Source organism: Bos indicus, chromosome 6, assembly GCF_029378745.1.
Source record: "Bos indicus isolate NIAB-ARS_2022 breed Sahiwal x Tharparkar chromosome 6, NIAB-ARS_B.indTharparkar_mat_pri_1.0, whole genome shotgun sequence".
Classification (NCBI taxonomy): Eukaryota; Metazoa; Chordata; class Mammalia; order Artiodactyla; family Bovidae; genus Bos; species Bos indicus.
In genome coordinates, this window is record NC_091765.1 from 6044336 (window position 1) to 6068298 (window position 23963).

A 23963-nucleotide genomic window follows, 5' to 3' on the forward strand; every position below is an offset into this window, starting at 1 on the left:
AGTCTGTAGTATTAACTCTGATGAACCAGTTTTTAAGTGCACATTTTAATTACACTGCCTTGGAGTGGCAGAGTCCTACTCTGGTTGGGCATGGGAAGGTGTACTATAACTGAGAACAGTTGACTCACTTCCCCTTTGCCACCCAAGAGATTAAACGATAGAGAGGTAAGAGTAGGATGATATGATAGAAAAGAACCTGGCTTTGGAATCAGAGAGCCAAGGTTCAACTCTCAGCCTAATCACTGAGGGTGTACAAGCCTCCAAACTATGATTTCATCATTACACAATGATAACACCCAATACATCTGGTCACTGTCGGCACATCTTAGTGGCCTGGGCAATATGAGCACCTGAGGCTCCACACATACTGGCCGCACTCTGCCACCTGTGGCTCATTCAGGAAAATACTTGGCTTCTATTGTGTCTCTGCCTGAGGATGAGGAAGCTAGTAAAATATTTCAGAACATCCTAAGAGAGCCACAACATGCCTAATAAGATCACAGCTCTTCTCCAAGCTCCCCCGGACAGCAAGTGTGAGGCAAGGGAATGTGGTAAGACAGACCGACATGTTTTCTCTCCAGATGCTTTGTTCCTTCACAAACCCCCCCGGCCCACACTGAAACCTCTGCTACCCAAATTTCAGATATTTCTTCACTCAAGTGAAATTCACAATTGGTGTTGTATTCGATAGTTTATAAATGTTAATAATATGACATATAAAAAATTTATCTCAATAAAACTAGAAACAAATTTATTAAAAATAAATAAAACTTAATAAGAGAATATACATTTTTGTCCCACATATCCTATGCGGGCTACTTAAAAATCATCCTAGTTTTAAGCATGTTAACCATCTTTACAAAATTTTAGCTATTAAACCAGGCTACATAGTATAACATTAGCCCACTGACTAAAAGAATTTTAAAATTTGAGCCCAAACTACTCTTGAAAGTAGGAGTTATTTCTTAGAAAAAGCTGATGTATATATAATATATTTATATATTTTTTAGTCAAGTCTGAATTTTTCTCAGATTTCTTTTGCATTTTTGGTTAGAGCCAAGATTCGTGGATGAAATGTGATTTACTATTACACCATATGTAGAGTAATACCCCATTTTTTTCCCCTTTGTGTTACAGATTTCTTTCATACAATTTCTCATTGAAAACTGTCTCAAGATATTTGGAGAAGATATCACTTGTCTCTTTGGAGAGACGTCAGTGAGTTCTGATAACAGTAATATCACTGATATTACCGATAACAGTGAGAAGGTTGCAGGTATGTGAATAATGTAACTGGCTTTGATGCCAAAGACAGCAAGGCTGCCAGGGGTCAGTGGGAGATCCTAGAGCCCAAAGCACATTCTAAGGGCAGTAATTTCCATCTGCTCCAAGACATGGGAAGATTCCCACTTGTGAGATCAAAGCAAGGATAAGACTCTTCTGATTTCAAGAAGCAACTAGTACAGCTTTAGGAGACATCACGATTCATTGAGTTCAGTTCAGCTGCTCAGTCGTGTCCGGCTCTTTGTGATCCCAAGGACTACAGTGACCCCAAGTCCTTGGGCTTGAGGACTGCAGCACGCCAGGCTTTCCTGTCCATCACCAACTCCCAGAGCTTACTCAAACTCACGTCCTTTGAACTGGTGATGCCGTCCAACCATCACATCCTCTCTCGTCCCCTTCTCCTCCTGCCTTCAATCTTTCCCAGCATCAGGGTCTTTTCCAATGAGTCAGTTCTTTATATCAGGTGACCAAAGCATTGGAGTTTCAGCTTCAGCATCAGTTAGATTGCTGTATTTGGGGTGGCCTTTCTGTATTCTGGCAGCTTGTGGTTCTTTTTTATTGTGGAGATTCCTCACTGTGGGTGGGGTTGTGTGGGTGGCTTGTCAAGGTTTCCTGCTTAGGGAACCTTGCGTCCCTGTTCTGGTGGGTGGAGCTGGACTTCTCTCCAGAGTGCAATGAAGTGTCCAGTAGTGAGTTTTGAGATGTCTATGGGTTTGGTGTGATTTTGGGCAGCCTGTATATTGAAGCTCAGGGCTATGTTCCTGCGTTGTTGGAGAATTTGCGTTGTATGTCTTGCTCTGGAACTTGTTGGCTCTTGGGTGGTGCTTCGTTTCAGTGTAGGTATGGAGGCTTTTGGATGAGCTCTTGTCCATTAATGTTCCCTGGAGTCAGGAGTTCTCTGGTGTTCTCAGGTTTTGAACTTAAGCCTCCTGTCTCTGGTTTTCCGTCTTATTCTTAGAGTAGCCTCAAGACTTCTCTATCTGTACAGCATCGATGATAAAACATCTAGGTTAATGATGAAAAGCTTCTCCACAGTGAGGGAACCCAGAGAGGTTCACCAAGTTAGATGGAGAAGAGAATAAGGAGGAGGGAGATAGAGTTGACCAGGAGAAGAAGAGGGGGAATCAAAAGGGGAGAGAGCAAGCTAGCCAGTAATCAATTCGCTATGTGCTCTCCACAGTCTGGGCCCCTCAGAGAGGCTCATGCAGTTACCCAGAGAAGAGAATCAAGAAGGAGATAGAGGTGACCAGGACAAGGAAAGAGGCAATCAAAAGGAGAGAGACAGATCCAGCCAGTAATCAGTTCCCAAAGTGTTCTCCACAGCCTGGAATACACAAAGAGATTCACAGAGTGGGTAGGGAAGAAAAGGGTGAGGGAGGAGATAGAGGGGACCTCGTGGAGAAAAAGGAGAGTCAAAAGGGGGAGAGAGCAATCAAGGCAGTGATCAAACTCCCAAGTAGAAATGGGCAGTGAAGATTGGGTTCTTAAACGTACAAAATTGATAACAAATAACCAAAAAGCAAACACTAAAAGTCTACAGTAAAGGTTAGAGACCCCCAAATACAGTATTAGAAAAACAAAACAAAGTCACAAAAAATGATAAAATATATATATGAAGTTTGCATTAAAAATAGGGTCTTTTTTTGAAAGGTAATAGTAGGTTATAAAAATTAAAATTAAAGAAGTAATAGAGGACTTAAAAATTTAAAAAAATTTTTTTAAAGATAATACTAAAAATATATCTAGAAATTTCTCTGGAGTTGTTGTGGGCAGTGCAGCGTTAGTTCAGTTTCAGATAGTTCTGTGATCCTGCTTATGCTTCTCAAGATCTATAGGCCCCTTCCAATGTAGTCAGTGCTAACTACAACGTTTTAATCTGTTGCACCTGTCTTTTCCAGAGCGCTTCCCTCTGTTTATTTTAACTTCTTCTGTTTGCTGGTCTTTTCAGTGTCCAATTTCCGCCCTGACTCACAGGGGCGAAGGTGGTCACTTATTTAGGTTCACTTATTCAGTGGCGCTGTGGGGACGGAGGAGCACTGCAAACAAATATCCCTGGCGTGTGCTGACAGTGTCCTGACCGCACTGGGTTTGACCCGCTCACGGTGTGTGTGCTTTCCCAGTCTACACTGTTCAGGCTCCAGGTTGCTCTGCCTGCAACTGTCTGAGGCGGGCCCTGGGTTGCGTGCACTTCCCAGATCTAAGCCCTTCAGGTTCAGGTTCAGGTTCTCAGGTACTCCACAAAGGCGCACACTCAGTCAGACCTGCGTTTTGTGCCCTTCCCAGGTCTGAGCAGCTCAGGCGACCAGGTGCTTAGCGAGCACAGTGACCCCCAGGTGTAATGTGTCTTATCACCTACCCCATACCAGCCACTCAATTTGCTGGGTGGCAGCAGGCCTGCCCGTCTTAGGTGGGCCGTGTGTCTCTTCTGGGGAGCTGATCTCTGGCTGCGACCATCCCAGAGGATGTCAACCACCCAGAATCCCAACAAGTCTTGGTTAGCAAATGGGAGCCTGATTGCAATTTTGTAGAGGATGTCTCTCTGGGGCTGAGATTGCCCCTTTCAGGCTCTGGCTGCCCCCGCCTGCCTCCCTGTCTCTGGTGGGAGATGAGTCAGTGCACAGCCAGCTAGCTCTGCTCTGGTATTCTCTCAGTCCTCTGCTCTGTGAGTGGGCCAGGAAGTGCCTTAGATTAGGGCTTTTCACAGGATAGGTTTTTTTCTCTCCCGCTGGCTATCCCACGTTTTGGGTTGCTATCTCACATTAGCTCCCTCAGATTGCCCTCAGGGCACTCAGGCCTGGTCTTTACCCTAAGCAATGCGGCCCGCACCTCCCTGTACAGGCCCCCCGCTTGCTGGTGGCAATTGTGAGTGTCTGGACTAGTTCCCTGCTGGAAGTTGATGTTACGCACGCAATCTGTGGGTTTTCTTTCTTTCTTTCTTTATTTTTCCTCCCCGTATGTTACCCTCTGAGATTCCAAAAGTCTCCACTGACCTGCCAATGAGAGTGTTTCCTAGTGTTTGGAAACTTCTCCTCTTTTAAGACTACCGTCCCAGGACAGATCTCTGTCCCTACCTCATTTGTCTCTCTTTTTCTCTTTTATATCTTGTCCTACCTCCTTTCAAAGACAATGGGCTGACTTTCTGGGTGCCTGATGTCCTCTGCCAGCAATCAGAAATTGTTTTGTGGAATTTGCTCAGCATTCAATGTTCTTTCGATGAATTTGTGGGGAGAAAGTGGTCTTTCTGTTCTATTTCTCCGCCACCTTAGGACCGCCTCTGACTTGAGCTCTGCATTGTACCTCCACAGCAAGCTCTCTTTCCATTCTGCTTCAGACCTAGGTTGCAAATGAACTGGACTGAATGTTTATATGTCTGTTTGTTTTTAAGTCTTCCTCTTGCAATCACCCCTGCTACCATTCCAGTATTGTCCCATTGACATTTCTTTCTCTGAATAAAATGTCTTACTAATATAGCAACTACTGGGGCCAGAATAGAATTTCTACTTAAAGTATTTGTATTCTTAGAATTGTTATTCTATACCCACAAAGTTACACAATTTCATTTTTAAACATTCAAACCCTAATTTGAGCATGAGGAAAAACACTAACCTAAATCTTGCCAGGATTGTTTAAGAAAGATGAGGTTGTAAAGTTAACCTGTTTCTCAGTCCCTGGCAACCCACTCCAGTATTATTATCCAGGAAGTCCCACAGACAGGAGCCTGACAGGCTATAGTCCATACGGTCGCAAGAGGTGGACATGACTGAACAACTGAGCACCATACTTTTCGTGGCTATAGTATATAGTTTTATTGGTCACAGAGCCCACAAGAACTCTAACACCAACCAATGTACATTACGAAAGGTCCATCTAGGCCTGAAAATAAAAGCATAGGCCTTAATGTCTAATTTGCTTTCCATCTATGCTTATAGGCTAGCTGGCCATATAGCTTTGTACCAACTGTTAGAGTTTTCTTCCTAAGAGTATTCTTATTAAAGCTGAACAATGAATGAATACATTTGAAATACATGAATACCTGTGGGTAGTTTAGAAATAAAAGAATCAGGTTAAGAGTAGGGAAACCAGGGTGCATAAAGCAACTCAACCCATATAAACATGTATCTTTTCACATTTGTACATATTAATTAGGAGAATCTGTTCCTGAATTTAAGAATGCATTTGCTTTCTTCATTATCTCCTTTTAAAATGATGGTAGTATGAATGTCAGGGCAGGAAGAGCCTAAGGCAATGTGATGGCATTCCTTCAGGAATGCACACCTTCTGGAGGCTGCACAATCAAATGGAGAATAGGGGTGGTGTCTGCTTAGCGGGAGGTGACTGATGTCTAGGCTGCCTTAGGCCTTCTGAAGGAGGGAAATTACCTTTATTAAGGCTGCTATGTGCCATGTCTTGTGCTGGGTAGTACATTATGTTATGTAGTCCAGTCAGGTGTAAGTAGCATCATTTATGTTACATTTGAGCAAACTCATGCTCAAAGAGTTTTAGGTAAGTCATCCAATTAAGAGGGAGAATAGGAGCCTTCTGATTCTCTCACCCAGCACCACAAGTGGTTCACTCACTTGAATGGAAATGGTGACAAACTCACTATGTCTCCGAAAGAAAAGTGGATGGGCATTTTAAAAGATTTGGTTAAATTCTTCTGTTTATTTTTCTACAACTGGGCTCCTCTAATTGACTTCTTTAGCTGGTTATTTAAGCAGGTTATTTAAGGAAATATTAAGCAGGTTTATTGAGGAAATATCAGGAAAACATTCATAGCTGGACACGAGACACTTTGAACTCAATTCTTCATTGCTGATCACTCTTTTTTGAAAAGCATTCCTTTGGCAGGGGCTGTTGGTAGCTAAGTTTTTTTTTTTAATTTAATTTAATTTTTAAACTTTACACATTGTATTAGTTTTGCCAAATATCAAAATGAATCTGCCACAGGTATACATGTGTTCCCCATCCTGAATCCTCCTCCATCCTCCCTCCGCATACCATCCCTCTGGGTCATCCAAGTGCACTAGCCCCAAGCATCCAGTATCGTGCGTCGAACCTGGACTGGCAACTTGTTTCATACATGATATTATACATGTTTCAATGCCATTCTTCCAAATCTTTCCACCCTCTCCCTCTCCCATGGAGTCCATAAGACTGTTGGTTGTTAAAATTCATCTTTGCGTTAACTGAGTAAGGTGTCACACAAAAACTGGCCCCCTGTAATCTTACCACATTGTCTGCAATTAATGACTACTTCTCAAGGACCCTGAGGGCAGGAAGTCATCCTTGGAGCTGACTGAGGTGTGTGGCCTCCCAGAGGAGAGGTCGAGAGGCTGACTGATAAGCACTGTCAGGCAGGATATCTCGTGAAAGTTGATCCTTTTCAAGGGAGAAAATTGCGCATGACGGGGTACTCAGAAAGCCAAACAGGTAACTCAACAGAGGACGGAAACTTCCTACAAATGCTGCTTGATTTGAATATTAAATAATGTTGCCTTTCAAATGAGATCTGAACCCAGAATCCACTGATAACACTTAATATTAGGAAACTTGTGTAACTATAGGGTAAGTGTCTCATGCCACAGGGCAAAGGGAATAGAGAGCACTGTCTGGGGAATACTGTCACAGGGAGAATCAACCCTGAGTCTGATCACGCCTCTAGGTTTAACTACTGGTTTGCAGAATATGGGCAAGAAGAACATGTTAACACCACAAGGATACAATTAGCCTGCTTCAGAATGAGGGGAATGCTATATAACAAATGGTTCAGTTTCTCTCTTTCAGCCTCTGCCATGAACATGCTGCTGAATGTAAGTGGTGAAAATCAGGCTAAATAAGCTCAACTACTACTAGTGAAAATCTCTCTTCTACATTAGTTTCAGACAAGAAGACAGTTAGGAAGAGTTCTCTCAAAAACTGGGCATTTGGCTGTATCTCCAGGACCCGCAAGGAGAACCAACACACGTCTCTACCACCCACAAAGCCAAAACAGCTCTTTGGAGCTCCTCTTGAGGATGTATGTGATAATGACACCCTGCCCATCCCAATTCTGGTAGGTCTTATTTTGGTTTCTGTAACCTTCCTTAAATGGGGAGTGCTGAGACATCAAGTGTTCTCTTCCAAATCTACTCCAAATGAAGAAGTCTGGCTTTGTCCGATAAGATTCATAACATTACTTCAAAGAACAACATCTGATTTAGGTACTGCAGAGTCAGAAGGCAAGTACAAGATGAAAAGATACTCTCCTCCATTCCGCTGATTTCAACAAAGACCCATCTATACCAGCTCAGACCAGTTAACATGGACTCTGTAAGTTAAGGCAGTTAGAGAAGGCGAGGTTGAGGAAAAGAATGAGAGCAGTCCTTTACAGATCACCTTTATGAGGTGAGAAGGGGCAGCAGTCAGATTAGTGAGCTACTGCTCTTACCCAAGAAAAGAGGAAGTATATAGAGGCACGTATGTGGAAAGCTCCTGTCTTAAGGGGGCCTGTTCTTCTGCAAGGTTGTTCAGAGTAGTTATCTCTTAAACAGCTGTGGCAAGGAATTGTGGAGATCAGCCAGAGGCTGGGACAGGCTGGGAGCTGGGCAAAATCAACCCAATGTCCATTTTTTCCTTCGGGTGACAGAGTGCTTGTTTTGCATAGAATGGTGGGGAGGTCCTGGAGGCGAGTTTTAACTCCAGGCTATTTTGACCGCGTAGCTTTCCTTCAGACTCTGTGTGTAAGAATCTCTGCGAGCCCACCTCATCCTCATATGTCTCCCCGTGTCCTCCCTTGAAGTCCACACGAGTCTCAAGTCTCCTTCAGCTGAGTCTACTCCCACTTAAGATGCAAAATGTCTCACAGGGATTTGATTTGCAACTCAAGTGTTTAAGCATAAAGTACGCATCCTCTGGCAAAGATGAATCATTTGCTCCTGACAGAATGTGTCAAAAGAGAGTCACAGAGTTCGAACTGTGCTATATCAAATTAGTGTACTGAACTGTAAGCATTAACTCTTGTTCACTGTCCACTATCTCTCCAAGCACTACACTAGATGCAGGGAATTTTATGGTATATATGAAGGAATTTGTCATACTAGCTACGTGCTAGCTACTACCCCAGACCTTGCGTCTTTCACAGAACATTTAGGGGGTAGCCATGACTATCATCACCCTCACTTCATCAATGAAAAACAAAAGAGCCTCACCCAAGTATGTGCTATGCCCAAAGTCACACAGTGGATGACTGGCATAACAGATTCCACATTCCTTGAAAAACCTGGCTCCAATATCTGTTATCTGTCTAACTCTGCAGACAGCAGAGGATATGAAAATACAGGAAAAGGAACTACAAAGACTGATGAGACAAGAATGTCATCGGAGAAGGAGGAGAGGCTTATTGAGCCTGATTTTGAGGGGAGGGAATACAGGAAACAGGACTGAATGGGGTGGACAGTCCCTGGAAGGGGAAGAAACAAATGGGGCATGAATATGGCAAAAGGATTTCCACACTTAGAGAAGAGCATATATAATAGGGAATAAAGAGAAAGGAGTGGTGAAGGAGAAGTGGGTGAATCTACAAAGGCCTCAAAGCAGAGACGTTTAACACAGTAAATTCACTGAAACGGAAAATCTGATTACACGAGTGTTTACAATGTTTCAGTGTATGAATGTCAGATCGATTGTTGGGTCAAAAATATATTTAGAGACACTGAAGAAAAAATTTCAAATTGACTTCGGTGCTGTTCTAGAACTGTACCCTCATATACCACAGATCTGTCAAAACTGGAACAAGCTTGCGCTCTGGGCTTCTAGACATGAAACGTCCAACAGTTTTCTTTTCTTTCCTTCCCGATAGGATATGCTTTCCTTTATCAATTCAAAAGGGCTGCTCACAGAAGGCATCTTCAGAAAATCAGCCAGTATAAAATCATGCAGAGCCTTAAAGAAGAAACTAAACTGTGGAGACACAGTGAACTTGAATGAGGAACCAATACTTGTGATAGCCTGCGTCTTAAAGGTAAGGAAAGTCTGAGCATTATCCACACACGGTAAATCTGAAGCTATATGACTGGTGCTTCATTATGAATGCCCAAGAAACCTAATAGGCATAAGAGAGGAAGGAGCTGAAAAGTGAAAAACACTTCACAAGCCAAAACTGAAGGAAGGTACTGCAGATGTTATAAGCCCCATACATTAGATATTTTCCTTTTTCATTGCACATCTTGACTCCTGAACAGTCCATGCAAAGGAATAACAAGATATGTCAAAATACCCACTTACACATTGAGTGTTTACCAAAACAAGCTTCCTGCTTTGGATGACTTCCTCATCACCTTCCTAATGAAGGCCACATTTCCAAAATAAAATTCATAATAAGCCTTTGGAAACAGTTAACAGAAGTAACTTCCCAGGTGACTCAGACAGTAAAGAATCCGCCTTCAATGCAGGAAACCTGGGTTCCATCCCTGGGTTTCCAGGATCCCCTGGAACAGGGACTGGCATACGACTCCAGTATGGTTGCCTGGAGAATCCCATGGACAGTGGAGTCCGGCAGGCTATAGTCCATGAGGTGGCACAGAATTGGACACGGCTGAAGCAACTTAGCATGGATGCAGGACAGATGTTTACTCACTATGGTAAATTCGTGTGTTTAGTGTGTGTGTTTGTGTGTCTGTGTGTGTTAGTCGCCTCGTAACAGCCGACTCTCTGTGATCGCATTAACTGTAGCCCAGCAGACTCCTCTGTCCATGGAATCCTCCACGCAAGAATACTAGAGTGGGTTGCCATGCCCTTCTCCGGGGGATCTTCCTGCCAGGCATCGAACCTGCATCTCTTGCATCTCCTGCATTGGCAGGCAGGTTTTTTCCCATTAGCACCACCTGGGAAGCCCATTTGTCTTACAATGAATCAAAAAATGCTTAGTGAGGCCACCAAAATCTCTGATCAGTGCATCATCCTTGCTTCCCCTGTGTCTCAATGCCTTTTACTTGAAAATTAGTGTAGGGATGACGCCACTATTTGTTCCTTCTTTTTCCTCCTTTTATCTCCCTTACCATGATTAATGGCTTTGTTAACATTTGTAAGTTTAGCCCACCACCCAAGGTTACAGTTACATGGTAACCAGTTTTACTACATGCCTAATCTTATAAATCTTATTTTTAAAGTGAGTGCAACAATCAAAATCTGTTTGGAATTTTGCAAAATTCAATAGGTTTATACAAAAAATAGACTGAGTTTGAAATGATACAGCTAAATCACAAGTGTGTAGTTAAATTTCTACCAGGGCGATAATACAACAGAAAGAAAAAATTAATCAATCCATCTTGGTACTTGTTAGCAGCTATGAACAAAAATATATTGATGTAGTAATAAGTACAGAAAGGTTATTAAAATTATCTTAGAAACCAAATAACATATGGGGTTTCCTTGTCCCCTATTAATGTTCGATTGTATGATAATAGCAACAGTGCAGGTATGATTTAGAGTTGACCCCTACTACACTTGACCCATAATAATACACACTAGAGTGCTACCCTCTAAAAGGTGCACACTTGGAACTGATTTCACTTTTGAGCAAGTGTTACTGGGCTCTTGCCTGTTTCCATGCTATAAGCACAGAGTAGTAAGAGGGTGGCTACTTATGGATACAGATCTTAGACAGTCCAAAAGTTTTCTCTTCCTAAAGTTGATTGATCTTGGTGGGGAATCAAACCTTGCAACTTTGGCCTTGAGAATACCATATGTCAAAGCAGCCATGGAGTTGGTCTAAATCAGAAATAAATATATAGTCAGAACCACATTGAGTTTGTCATTAAACTGCCTATAAACAGTAGTCCAATAGCAAATACCATGGCATATTCTGCATGAGTCATGTCCTGGCTTAACCATACTCAGTCTCACCAATCGATTCTACAGCACAGGGTTCAGGAGAGAGAATAGACATACTCCAAGTGCATGTAGTTTGGTACACAAGGCAAAGGCCCTGCTGCACACTCCCAGACTCCAAAAGTCAAAGCCAGATGACATGGTTGAATGGCATCACCAACTCCATGGACATGAATTTGAACAGACCCAGGTGTTGCTGATGTACAGGATAGCCTGATGTGCAGTCCATGGGGTAGGAAACAGTAGGACAGAACTGAATGGCTGAACTCACATGGAGTGCTTCCTCCTTCCAAATGTACTGCGGACACTCCATAAGAAGCATAGTGAAACACTGATGACCATCATTGAGTACTCTATACCAATTCCAAGAAAAAGTATGAGAGGACTGAGACTTTGTGCATTATCTTCATACTCTATCCTCAGTACTCAAGAGAGTGCCTGACACAAACAGCAGCTCAATAAGTACTGAAACAAGCGAACACTAATAGGATTGTAATCATGATAGTTGCCTTAGAAACACTGCGTAAAGAAGATACTATTAAGAGAAGTCAGGCTGTATATTAAGACCAGTGGAAGCAAGTTGTGCCTTTGAAACTGGCAAGGCAATGCAATCATTTCCCCTCAGTCTTGCACAACAGGTTACAACTTCATCCATTTTAATAGGCCCCATTCTCTGATATTAAGACTTGGTCATCAGGATAAAGTTTTCAGGCCTCCACTTAGGAAGCTGACATTTGCATATTCTATGCCACAGGTGTCAAGTTGCAATGTATCTAAATTTTCAGTTTTCTCTTTGGGTGGATATATTGAATTCAAAGAGTTGTAAGGGTAACTTGTAGTTTACCATTGGGGCTTTTGATTTATTTCTAACACCTGCTGCTTAAAAGTCTGTAGAACTGTACTTTTATATGATTTTTTTTTTAAATAAGATTGAAGCTATTTCGATACTAGCTTTTTCCCAAAGAACACACATACTTCAGGTATTCTCTTAATATGTGTAGAAGAGCATGTAGGGGTGTAATTTTGTTTGTTTTATTTCAGAACTTCTCTTTCTTGAATCACAAGCAAGCATGTGTCTGAAGTAAACTAACAAAATGGGCATGTGGGTTTCTTTTCAAGAACCTAATAGGATTTAGGATCAGTTATCACCAGGCCTTGCCAGTTTGTACTAATGTGTTAACATGTACACAAAGAGTAAGTTCCAGGCGATAGAAGGAGCTTTAGCTTCATTCTCACTACAGCCCAGACTCTGCTTTTATGCTTCTAATTTTAGTTGGGGAAAATCCAACCAGTACTTCTGGGTGTGCAAGGCTGTGGAGAATGACAGCCAAGCTCTGTGTGAATCAGTGTGCGTGGCTGTGAAGGAATTGTGGACTGAATTGAATTTTTCCACTAAATATTTTCTTTGCAATTTCTCCATTGAATTTATCCTAAGAATAATATATACTTTTTGATCTATATAAGGATTTTCTTCGAAATATCCAAGGAAGCATATTTTCAGCCAGTCTCTATGATAAATGGCTTGATGTTATTGATCAAAGGAACGAGGATGACAAAATAAAGGCGATCCAGAGGTAATGATGCCATAATTACTCAACTCTGAGAAAATACAACCAACATACTCTTAGGAAAATATTAGCTTATACTTTACAGCTCTGTCCTCTAAAATAATGACCGGTATCACGGGGTTTCACTTGATCATGCCCATGGAAGCTAGTTTGAAGAGAGCTGCATGCCTTATTGGTGACACTGTAATTGGTGTTTTTCTCCTAATCTCATTAACATGGACTGCTTGACCATTTTACACCTTCTGAATACATGAAACTGTTGGAGATGAAATCCACTGGTCTAAAATGAGATGATAAAGAACCAATCCGCCAGTGGTATGATCTTAAATACAAACACATAACTAACCAGAGTAGGTCTTACCTGGTTCAGGAATTAAATTCAGTGAAACATTTTTGTATGCATTCATGCCTGGAACTGTGAGAATGGACTGTGTACATGGTATAAAAAGAAGTACTTTGTTCTCTGTATTTCCACTTACTAAGCAAAATGACTCGCTTTATTTATAAGTGTTTTCTCTGTCCTTAGGCTTCTAGACCAGCTGCCGAGAGCCAATGTAGTTTTTCTGCGATATCTTTTTGCAGTTTTACGCAATATTGAGCAACATTCCTCATCCAATCAGATGACAGCTTATAATTTATCAGTGTGTATAACCCCAAGCATGCTTTGTCTGTCTAATTCTGGCAGCTCAGAAAACTTCACCAAACAGGTAATGAGATCTCTCATTTTTATGCCTTGCGGAGCAGAGTCCCCATCTTGAACCTGAAGTCTGTAGTATTAACTCTGATGAACCAGTTTTTAAGTGCACATTTTAATTACACTGCCTTGGAGTGGCAGAGTCCTACTCTGGTTGGGCATGGGAAGGTGTATTATAACTGAGAACAGTTGACTCACTTCCCCTTTGCCACCCAAGAGATTAAACGATAGAGAGGTAAGAGTAGGATGATATGATAGAAAAGAACCTGGCTTTGGAATCAGAGAGCCAAGGTTCAACTCTCAGCCTAATCACTGAGGGTGTACAAGCCTCCAAATTATGATTTCATCATTACACAATGATGACACCCAATACATCTGGTCACTGTCGGCACATCTTAGCGGCCTGGGCAATATGAGCACCTGAGGCTCCACACATGCTGGCCGCACTCTGCCAGCTGTGGCTCATTCAGGAAAGTATTTGGCTTCTATTGTGTCTCTGCCTGAGGATGAGGAAGCTAGTAAAATATTTCAGAACATCCTAAGAGAGCCACAACATGCCTAATAAGATCACAGCTCTTCTCCAAGCTCCCCCGGACAGCAAGTGTGAGGCAAGGTAATGTGGTAAGATAGACAGACATGTTTTCTCTCCAGATGATTTGTTCCTTCACAAACCCCCCCGGCCCACACTGAAACCTCTGCTACCCAAGTTTCAGATATTTCTTCACTCAAGTGAAATTCACAATTGGTGTTGTATTCGATACTTTATAAATGTTAATAATATGAGATATAAAAAATCTATCTCAATAAAACTAGAAACAAATTTATTAAAAATAAATAAAACTTAATAAGAGAATATACATTTTTGTCCCAAATATCCTATGCGGGCTACTTAAAAATCATCCTAGTTTTAAGCATGTTAACCATCATTACAAAATTTTAGCTATTAAACCAGGCTACATAGTATAACATTAGCCCACTGACTAAAAGAATTTTAAAATTTGAGCCCAAACTACTCTTGAAAGTAGGAGTTATTTCTTAGAAAAAGCTGATGTATATATAATATATTTATATATTTTTTAGTCAAGTCTGAATTTTTCTCAGATTTCTTTTGCATTTTTGGTTAGAGCCAAGATTCATGGATGAAATATGATTTACTATTACACCATATGTACAGTAATACCCCATTTTTTGCCCCTTCGTGTTACAGATTTCTTTCATACAATTTCTCATTGAAAACTGTCTCAAGATATTTGGAGAAGATATCACTTGTCTCTTTGGAGAGACGTCAGTGAGTTCTGATAACAGTAATATCACTGATATTATCGATAACAGTGAGAAGGTTGCAGGTACGTGAATAATGTAACTGGCTTTGATGCCAAAGACAGCAAGGCTGCCAGGGGTCAGTGGGAGATCCTAGAGCCCAAAGCACATTCTAAGGGCAGTAATTTCCATCTGCTCCAAGACATGGGAAGATTCCCACTTGTGAGATCAAAGCAAGGATAAAACTGTTCTGATTTCAAGAAGCAACTAGTACAGCTTTAGGAGACATCACGATTCATTGAGTTCAGTTCAGCTGCTCAGTCGTGTCCGGCTCTTTGTGATCCCAAGGACTACAGTGACCCCAAGTCCTTGGGCTTGAGGACGGCAGCACGCCAGGCCTCCCTGTCCATCACCAACTCCCAGAGCTTACTCAAACTCACGTCCTTTGAATTGGCGATGCCGTCCAACCATCACATCCTCTCTCGTCCCCTTCTCCTGCCTTCAATCTTTCCCAGCATCAGGGTCTTTTCCCTTGAGTCAGTTCTTTACATCAGGTGACCAAAACATTGGAGTTTCAGCTTCAGCATCAGTTAGATTGCTGTATTTGGGGTGGCCTTTCTGTATTCTGGCAGCTTGTGGTTCCTCTTTATTGTGGAGATTCCTCACTGTGGGTGGGGTTGTGTGAGTGGCTTGTCAAGGTTTCCTGCTTAGGGAAGCTTGCGTCCCTGTTCTGGTGGGTGGAGCTGGACTTCTCTCCAGAGTGCAATGAAGTGTCCAGTGGTGAGTTTTGAGATGTCTATGGGTTTGGTGTGAAATTGGGCAGCCTGTATATTGAAGCTCAGGGCTATGTTCCTGCATTGTTGGAGAATTTGCGTTGTATGTCTTGCTCTGGAACTTGTTGGCTCTTGGGTGGTGCTTGGTTTCAGTGTAGGTATGGAGGCTTTTGGATGAGCTCGTGTCCATTAATGTTCCCTGGAGTCAGGAGTTCTCTGGTGTTCTCAGGTTTTGAACTTAAGCCTCCTGTCTCTGGTTTTCCGTCTTATTCTTAGAGTAGCCTCAAGACTTCTCTATCTGTACAGCACCGATGATAAAACATCTAGGTTAATGATGAAAAGCTTCTCCACAGTGAGGGAACCCAGAGAGGTTCACCAAGTTAGATGGAGAAGAGAATAAGGAGGAGGGAGATAGAGTTGACCAGGAGAAGAAGAGGGGGAATCAAAAGGGGAGAGAGCAAGCTAGCCAGTAATCAATTCGCTATGTGCTCTCCACAGTCTGGGCCCCTCAGAGAGGCTCATGCAGTTACCCAGAGAAGAGAAGGAAGAAGGAGACAGAGGTGACCAGGACAAGAAAAGAGGCAATCAAAAGGAGAGAGACAGATCCAGCCAGTAATCAGTTCCCAAAGTGTTCTCCACAGCCTGGAATACACAAAGAGATTCACAGAGTGGGTAGGGAAGAAAAGGGTGAGGGAGGAGATAGAGGCGACCTGGTGGAGAAAAAGGAGAGTCAAAAGGGGGAGAGAGCAATCGAGGCAGTGATCAAACTCCCAAGTAAAAATGGGTAGTGAAGATTGGGGTCTTAAACGTTCAAAATTGATAACAAATACCAAAAAGCAAATATTAAAAGTCTACAGTAAAGGTGAGAGTCTCCCAAACACAGTATTAGAAAAACAAAACAAAGTCACAAAAAATGATAAAATATATATATGAAGTTTGCATTAAAAATAGGATCTTTTTTTTGAAAGGTAGTAGTAGATTATAAAAATTAAAATTAAAGAAGTAATAGAGGACTTAAAAATTAAAAAAAAATTTTTTAAAGATAATACTAAAAATATATCTAGGAATTTCTCTGAAGTTGTTGTGGGCAGTGCGGGGTTAGTTCAGTTTCAGATAGTTCCGTTATCCAGCTTATACTTCTCAAAGTCTATAGGCCCCTTCCATTGTAGTCAGTGCTAACTACAAGGTTTTAATCTGTTGCACCTGTCTTTTCCAGAGCGCTTCCCTCTGTTTATTTTAACTTCTTTTGTTTGCTGGTCTTTTCAGTGTCCAATTTCCGCCCTGACTCATGGGGGCAAATGTGGTCACTTATTTAGGTTCACTTATTCAGTGGTGCTGTGGGGACGGAGGAGCACTGCAAACAAATATCCCTGGCGTGTGCTCACAGTGTCCTGACCACACTGGGTTTGACCTGCTCACGGTGTGTGTGCTTTCCCAGCCTACACTGCTCAGGCTCCAGGTTGCTCTGCCTGCAACTGTCTGAGGCAGGCCCTGGGTTGTGTGCACTTCCCAGGTCTAAGCCGTTCAGGTTCAGGTTCAGGTTCTCAGGTACTCCAGAAAGGCGCAGACTCAGTCGGACCTGCGTTTTGTGCCCTTTCCATGTCTGAGCAGCTGAGGCGACCAGGTGCTTAGCGAGCACAGTGACCCCCAGGTGTGGTGTGTCTTATACTTCCCCCATCCCAGCTGCTCGATTTCCTTGGTGGCAGCAGGCCTGCCCGTCTCAGGTGGGCCGTGTGTCTCTTCTGGGGAGCTGATCTCTGGCCGCGACCGTCCCAGCGGATGTCAACCGGCCAGTATCCCAACAAGTCTTGGTTAGCAAATGGGAGCCTGCTTGCAGTTTTGTAGAGGATGCCTCTCTGGGGCTGAGATTGCCCCTTTCAGGCTCTGGCTGCCCCTGCCTGCCTCCCTGTCTCTGGTGGGAGATGAGTCAGTGCACAGCCAGCTAGCTCTGCTCTGGTATTCTCTCAGTCCTCTGCTCTGTGAGTGGGCCAGGAAGTGCCTTAGATTAGGGCTTTTCACAGGATAGTTTTTTTTCTCTCTCGCTGGCTATCCCACAATTTGGATTGCTATCTCACATTAGCTCCTTCAGATTGCCCTCAGGGCACTCAGGCCTGGTCCTTACCCTAAGCAATGCAGACCGCACCTCCCTGTACAGGTCCCCCACTTGCTGGTGGCAACTGTGAGTGTCTGGACTAGTTCTCTGCTGGAAGTTGATGTTAGGCACACAATCTGTGGGGTTTCTTTCTTTCTTTCTTTATTTTTCCTCCCCGTATGTTACCCTCTGAGATACTAAAACTCCCCACTGACCTGTCAATGAGACTGTTTCCTAGTGTTTGGAAACCTCTCCTCTTTTAAGACTACCGTCCCAGGACAGATCTCTGTCCCTACCTCATTTGTCTCTCTTTTTCTCTTTTATATTTTGTCCTACCTCCTTTCAAAGACAACGGGCTGCCTTTCCGGGTGCCTGATGTCCTCTGCCAGCAATCAGAAGTTGTTTTGTGGAATTTGCTCAGCATTCAATGTTCTTTCGATGAATTTGTGGGGAGAAAGTCGTCTTTCTGTTCTATTTCTCCGCCACCTTAGGACCGCCTCTGAATTGAACTCTGCATTCTACCGCCACAGCAAGCTCTCTTTCCATTCTGCTTCAGACCTAGGTTGCAAATGGAACTGGACTGAATGTTTATATGTCTGTTTGTTTTTAAGTCTTCCTCTTGCAATCACCCCTGCTACCATTCCAGTATTGTCCCATTGACATTCTTTCTCTGAATAAAATGTCTTACTAATTTAGCAATTACTGGGGCAGAATAGAATTTCTACTTAAAGTATTTGTATTCTTATAATTGTTATTCTATACCCACAAAGTTACACAATTTCATTTTTTAACATGCAAACCCTAATTTGAGCATGAGGAAAAACACTAACCTAAATCTTGTCAGGATTGTTTAAGAAAGATGACGTTGTAAAGTTAACATGTTTAACAGTCCCTGGCAACCCACTCCAGTATTATGATCCAGGAAGTCCCACAGCCAGGAGCCTGACAGGCTACAGTCCATGGGGTCGCAAGAGTTGGACATGACTGAAGAACTGAGCACCATACTTTTTGTGGCTATAGTATATAGTTTTATTGGTCACAGAGCCCACAAGAACTCTAACACCAACCAATGTACATTACGAAAGGTCCATCTAGGCCTGAAAATAAAAGCATAGGCCTTAATGTCTAATTTGCTTTCCATCTATGCTTATAGGCTAGCTGGCCATATAGCTTTGTACCAACTGATAGAGTTTTCTTCCTAAGAGTATTCTTATTAAAGCTGAACAATGAAGGAATACATTTGAAATACATGAATACCTGTGGGTAGTTTAGAAATAAAAGAATCAGGTTAAGAGTAGGGAAACCAGGGTGCATAAAGCAACTCAACCCATATAAACATGTATCTTTTCACGTTTGTACATATTAATTAGGAGAATCTGTTCCTGAATTTAAGAATGCATTTGCTTTCTTCATTATCTCCTTTTAAAATGATGGTAGTATGACTGTCAGGGCAGGAAGAGCCTAAGGCAAAGTGATGGCATTCCTTCAGGAATGCACACCTTCTGGAGGCTACACAGTCAAATGGAGAATGGGGGTGCGGTCTGCTTAGGGGGAGGCGACTGATGTCTAGGCTGCCTTAGGCCTTCTGAAGGAGGGAAATTACCTTTATTAAGGCTGCTATGTGCCATGTCTTGTGCTGGGTAGTACATTATGTTATGTAGTCCAGTCAGGTGTAAGTAGCATCATTTATGTCACATTTGAGCAAACTGACGCTCAAAGACTTTTAGGTAACTCATCCAATTAAGAGGCAGAATAGGAGCCTTCTGGTTCTCTCACCCAGCACCACAAGTGGTTCACTCACTTGAATGGACATGGTGCGGCACTCACTATGTCTCCGAAAGACAAGTGGATGGGCATTTTAAAAGATTTGGTTAAATTCTTCTGTTTATTTTTCTACAACTGGGCTCCTCTAATTGACTTCTTTAGCTGGTTATTTAAGCAGGTTATTTAAGGAAATATTAAGCAGGTTTATTGAGGAAATATCAGGAAAACATTCATAGCTGGACACGAGACACTTTGAACTCAATTCTTCATTGCTGATCACTCTTTTTTGAAAAACAATCCTTTGACAGGGGCTGTTGGTAGTTAAAATTCATCTTTGGGTTAGCTGAGTAAGGTGTCACACACACAAAAACTGGCCCCCTGTAATCTTACCACATTGTCTGCAATTAATGACTACTTCTCAAGGACCCTGAGGGCAGGAAGTCATCCTTGGAGCTGACTGAGGTGTGTGGCCTCCCAGAGGAGAGGTCTAGAGGCTGACTGATAAGCACTGTCAGGCAGGATATCTCGTGAAAGGCGATTCTTTTCAAGGGAGAAAATTGCGCATGACGGGGTACTCAGAAAGCCAAACAGGTAACTCAACAGAGGAAGGAAACTTCCTACAAATGCTGCTTGATTTGAATATTAAATAATTTTGCCCCTCAAATGAGATCTGAACCCAGAATCCACTGATAACACTTAATATTAGGAAACTTGTGTAACTATAGGTTAAGTGTCTCATGCCACAGAGCAAAGGGAATAGAGAGCACTGTCTGGGGAATACTGTCACAGGGAGAATCAACCCTGAGTCTGATCACGCTTCTAGGTTTAACTACTGGTTTGCAGAATATGGGCAAGAAGAACATGTTAACACCACAAGGATGCAATTAGCCTGCTTCAGAATGAGGGGAATGCTATATAACAAATGGTTCAGTTTCTCTCTTTCAGCCTCTGCCATGAACATGCTGCTGAATGTAAGTGGTGGAAATCAGGCTAAATAAGCTCAACTACTACTAGTGAAAATCTCTCTTCTATATTAGTTTCAGACAAGAAGACAGTTAGGAAGAGTTCTCTCAAAAACTGGGCCTTTGGCTGTATCTGTAGGACCCGCGAGGAGAACCAACACCCGTCTCTACCACCCACAAAGCCAAAACAGCTCTTTGGAGCTCCTCTTGAGGATGTATGTGATAATGACACCCTGCCCACCCCAATTCTGGTAGGTCTTATTTTGGTTTCTGTAACCTTCCTGAGAAGGGGAGTGCTGAGAGATCAAGTGTTCTCTTCCAAATCTACTCCCAAATGAAGAAGTCTGGCTTTGTCCGATAAGATTCATAACATTACTTCAAAGAATAAGATCTGATTTAGGTACTGCAGAGTCAGAAGGCAAGTACAAGATGAAAAGATACTCTCATCCATTCCGCTGATTTCAACAAAGACCCATCTATACCAGCTCAGACCAGTTAACATGGACCCTGTAAGTTAAGGCAGTTAGAGAAGGCGAGGTTGAGGGAAAGAATGAGAGCAGTCCTTTACAGATCACCTTTATGAGGTGAGAAGGGGCAGCAGTCAGATTAGTGAGCTACTGCCCTTACCCAAGAAAAGAGGAAGTATATAGAGGCACGTATGTGGAAAGCTCCAGTCTTAAGGGGACCTGTTCTTCTGCAAGGTTGTTCAGAGTAGTTATCTCTTAAACAGCTGCGGCAAGGAATTTTGGAGATCAGCCAGAGGCTGGGACAGGCTGGGAGCTGGGCAAAATCAACCCAATGTCCATTTTTTCCTTCGGGTGACAGAGTGCTTGTTTTGCATAGAATGGTGGGGAGGTCCTGGAGGCCAGTTTTAACTCCAGGCTATTTTGACCGTGTAGCTTTCCTTCAGATTCTGTGTGTAAGAATCTCTGCGAGTCCACCTCATCCTCATATGTCTCCTCGTCTCCACAAGTCTCCTTCAGCTGAGTCTACTCCCCCTTAAGATGCAAAATGTCTCACACGGATTTGATATGGAACTCAAGTGTTTAAGCATAAAGTACGCATCCTCTGGCAAAGATGAATCATTTGCTCCTGACAGAATGTGTCAAAAGAGAGTCACAGAGTTCGGACTGTGCTATATCAAATTAGTGTACTGAACTCTAAGCATTAACTCTTGTTCACTGTCCACTATCTCTCCAAGCACTACACTAGATGCAGAGAACTTTATGGTATATATGAAGAAATTTATCATACTAGCTACGTGCTAGCCACTACCCCAAACCTTGCGTCTTTCACAGAAAGTTTAGGGGGCAGCCATGACTATCATCACCCCCACTTCATCAATGAAAAACAAAAGAGCCTCACCCAAGTATGTGCTATGCCCAAAGTCACACAGTGGATGACTGGCATAACAGATTCCACATTCCTTGAAAAACCTGGCTCCAATAGCTGTTATCTCTCTAACTCTGCAGACAGCAGAGGATATGAAAATACAGGAAAAGGAACTACAAAGGCTGATGAGACAAGAATGTCATCGGAGAAGGAGGAGAGGCGTATTGAGCCTGATTTTGAGGGGAGGGAATACAGGAAACAGGAGTGAATGGGGTGGACAGTCCCTGGAAGGGGAATAAACAAATGGAGCATGCATATGGCAAAAAGATTTCCACACTTAGGGAAGAGCATCTATAATAGGGAATAAAGAGAAAGGAGCAGTGAAGGAGGAGAGGGTGAATCTACAAAGGCCTCAAAGCAGAGGCGTTTAACACAGTAATTCACTGAAACGGAAAATCTGATTACACAAGTGTTTACAATGTTTCAGTGTATGAATCGATTGTTGGGTCAAAAATATATTCAGAGACACTGAAGAAAAAATTTCAAATTGACTTCGGTGCTGTTCTAGAACTGTACCCTCATATACCACAGATCTGTCAAAACTGGAACAAGCTTGCGCTCTGGGCTTCTAGACATGAAACATCCCACAGTTTTCTTTTCTTTCCTTCCCGATAGGATATGCTTTCCTTTATCAATCAAAAAGGGCTGTTCACAGAATGCATCTTCGGAAAATCAGCCAGTATAAAATCATGCAGAGCCCTAAAGAAGAAACTAAACTGTGGAGACACAGTGAACTTGAATGAGGAACCAATACTTGTGATAGCCTGCGTCTTAAAGGTAAGGAAAGTCTGAGCATTATCCACACACGGTAAATCTGAAGCTATATGACTGGTGCTTCATTATGAATGCCCAAGAAACCTAATAGGCATAAGAGAGGAAGGAGCTGAAAAGTGAAAAACACTTCACAAAGCCAAAACTGAAGGAAGGTACTGCAGATGTTATAAGCCCCATACATTAGATATTTTCCTTTTTCATTGCACATCTTGACTCCTGAACAGTCCATGCAAAGGAATAACAAGATATGTCAAAATACCCACTTACACATTGAGTGTTTACCAAAACAAGCTTCCTGCTTTGGATGACTTCCTCATCACCTTCCTAATGAAGGCCACATTTCCAAAATAAAATTCATAATAAGCCTTTGGAAACAGTTAACAGAAGTAACTTCCCAGGTGACTCAGACAGTAAAGAATCCGCCTTCAATGCAGGAAACCTGGGTTCCATCCCTGGGTTTCCAGGATCCCCTGGAACAGGGACTGGCATACGACTCCAGTATGGTTGCCTGGAGAATCCCATGGACAGTGGAGTCTGGCAGGCTATAGTCCATGAAGTGGCACAGAATTGGACACGGCTGAAGCAACTTAGCATGGATGCAGGACAGATGTTTACTCACTATGGTAAATTCGTGTGTTTAGTGTGTGTGTTTGTGTGTCTGTGTGTGTTAGTCGCCTCGTAACAGCCGACTCTCTGTGATCGCATTAACTGTAGCCCAGCAGACTCCTCTGTCCATGGAATCCTCCACGCAAGAATACTATAGTGGGTTGCCATGCCCTTCTCCAGGGGATCTTCCTGCCAGGCATCGAACCTGCATCTCTTGCATCTCCTGCATTGGCAGGCAGGTTTTTTCCCACTAGCACCACCTGGGAGGCCCATTTGTCTTACAATGAATCAAAAAACGCTTAGTGAGGCCACCAAAATCTCTGATCACTGCATCATCCTTGCTTCCCCTGTGTCTCAATGCCTTTTACTTGTAAATTAGTGTAGGCATGACGCCACCATTTGTTCCTTCTTTTTCCTCCTTTTATCTCCCTTACCATGATTAATGGCTTTGTTAACATTTGTAAGTTTAGCCCACCACCCAAGGTTACAGCTACATGGTAACCTGTTTTACTACATGCCTAATCTTATAAATCTTAGTTTTAAAGTGAGTGCAACAATCAAAATCTGTTTGGAATTTTGCAAAATTCAATAGGTTTATACAAAAAATAGACTGAGTTTGAAATGATACAGCTAAATCACAAGTGTGTAGTTAAATTTGTACCAGGGCAATAATACAACAGAAAGAAAAAATTAATCAATTCATCTTGGTACTTGTTAGCAGTTATGAACAAAAATATATTGATGTAGTAATAACTACAGTCAGGTTATTAAAATTATCTTAGAAACCAAATAACATATGGTGTTTCCTTTTCCCCTATTAATGTTCAATTGTATGAAAATAGCAACAGTGCAGGTATGATTTACAGTTGACCCCTACTACACTTGACCCATAATAATACACACTAGGTATGCAAATAGCAAGTAGAG

The 23963-nt window shown here is 42.4% G+C and overlaps 1 protein-coding gene across 29 annotated transcripts in view; it reads left to right on the forward strand.

Moving 5' to 3' along the window:
• LOC109553295 (mitotic spindle assembly checkpoint protein MAD2A) overlaps positions 1 to 23963 on the forward strand; it is a 651283-nt gene that overhangs the window by 424317 nt on the left and 203003 nt on the right. For 28 of the 29 annotated variants that reach the window (XR_011566996.1, XR_011566997.1, XR_011566998.1 and 25 more), the window contains 8 exons: positions 1138 to 1276; positions 7161 to 7336; positions 9122 to 9283; positions 12616 to 12725; positions 13246 to 13426; positions 14621 to 14759; positions 20340 to 20515; positions 22272 to 22433. Coding sequence is in view for 24 of the 29 variants with exons in the window: in XM_070790760.1 (XP_070646861.1) it covers positions 1138 to 1276; positions 7161 to 7336; positions 9122 to 9283; positions 12616 to 12725; positions 13246 to 13426; positions 14621 to 14759; positions 20340 to 20515; positions 22272 to 22433 (1245 nt within the window). In the remaining 5 variants the exon portion in view is untranslated. The remainder of the gene's footprint in view (positions 1 to 1137; positions 1277 to 7160; positions 7337 to 9121; positions 9284 to 12615; positions 12726 to 13245; positions 13427 to 14620; positions 14760 to 20339; positions 20516 to 22271; positions 22434 to 23963) is intronic. The other variant, XM_070790776.1, reaches the window with a different exon arrangement.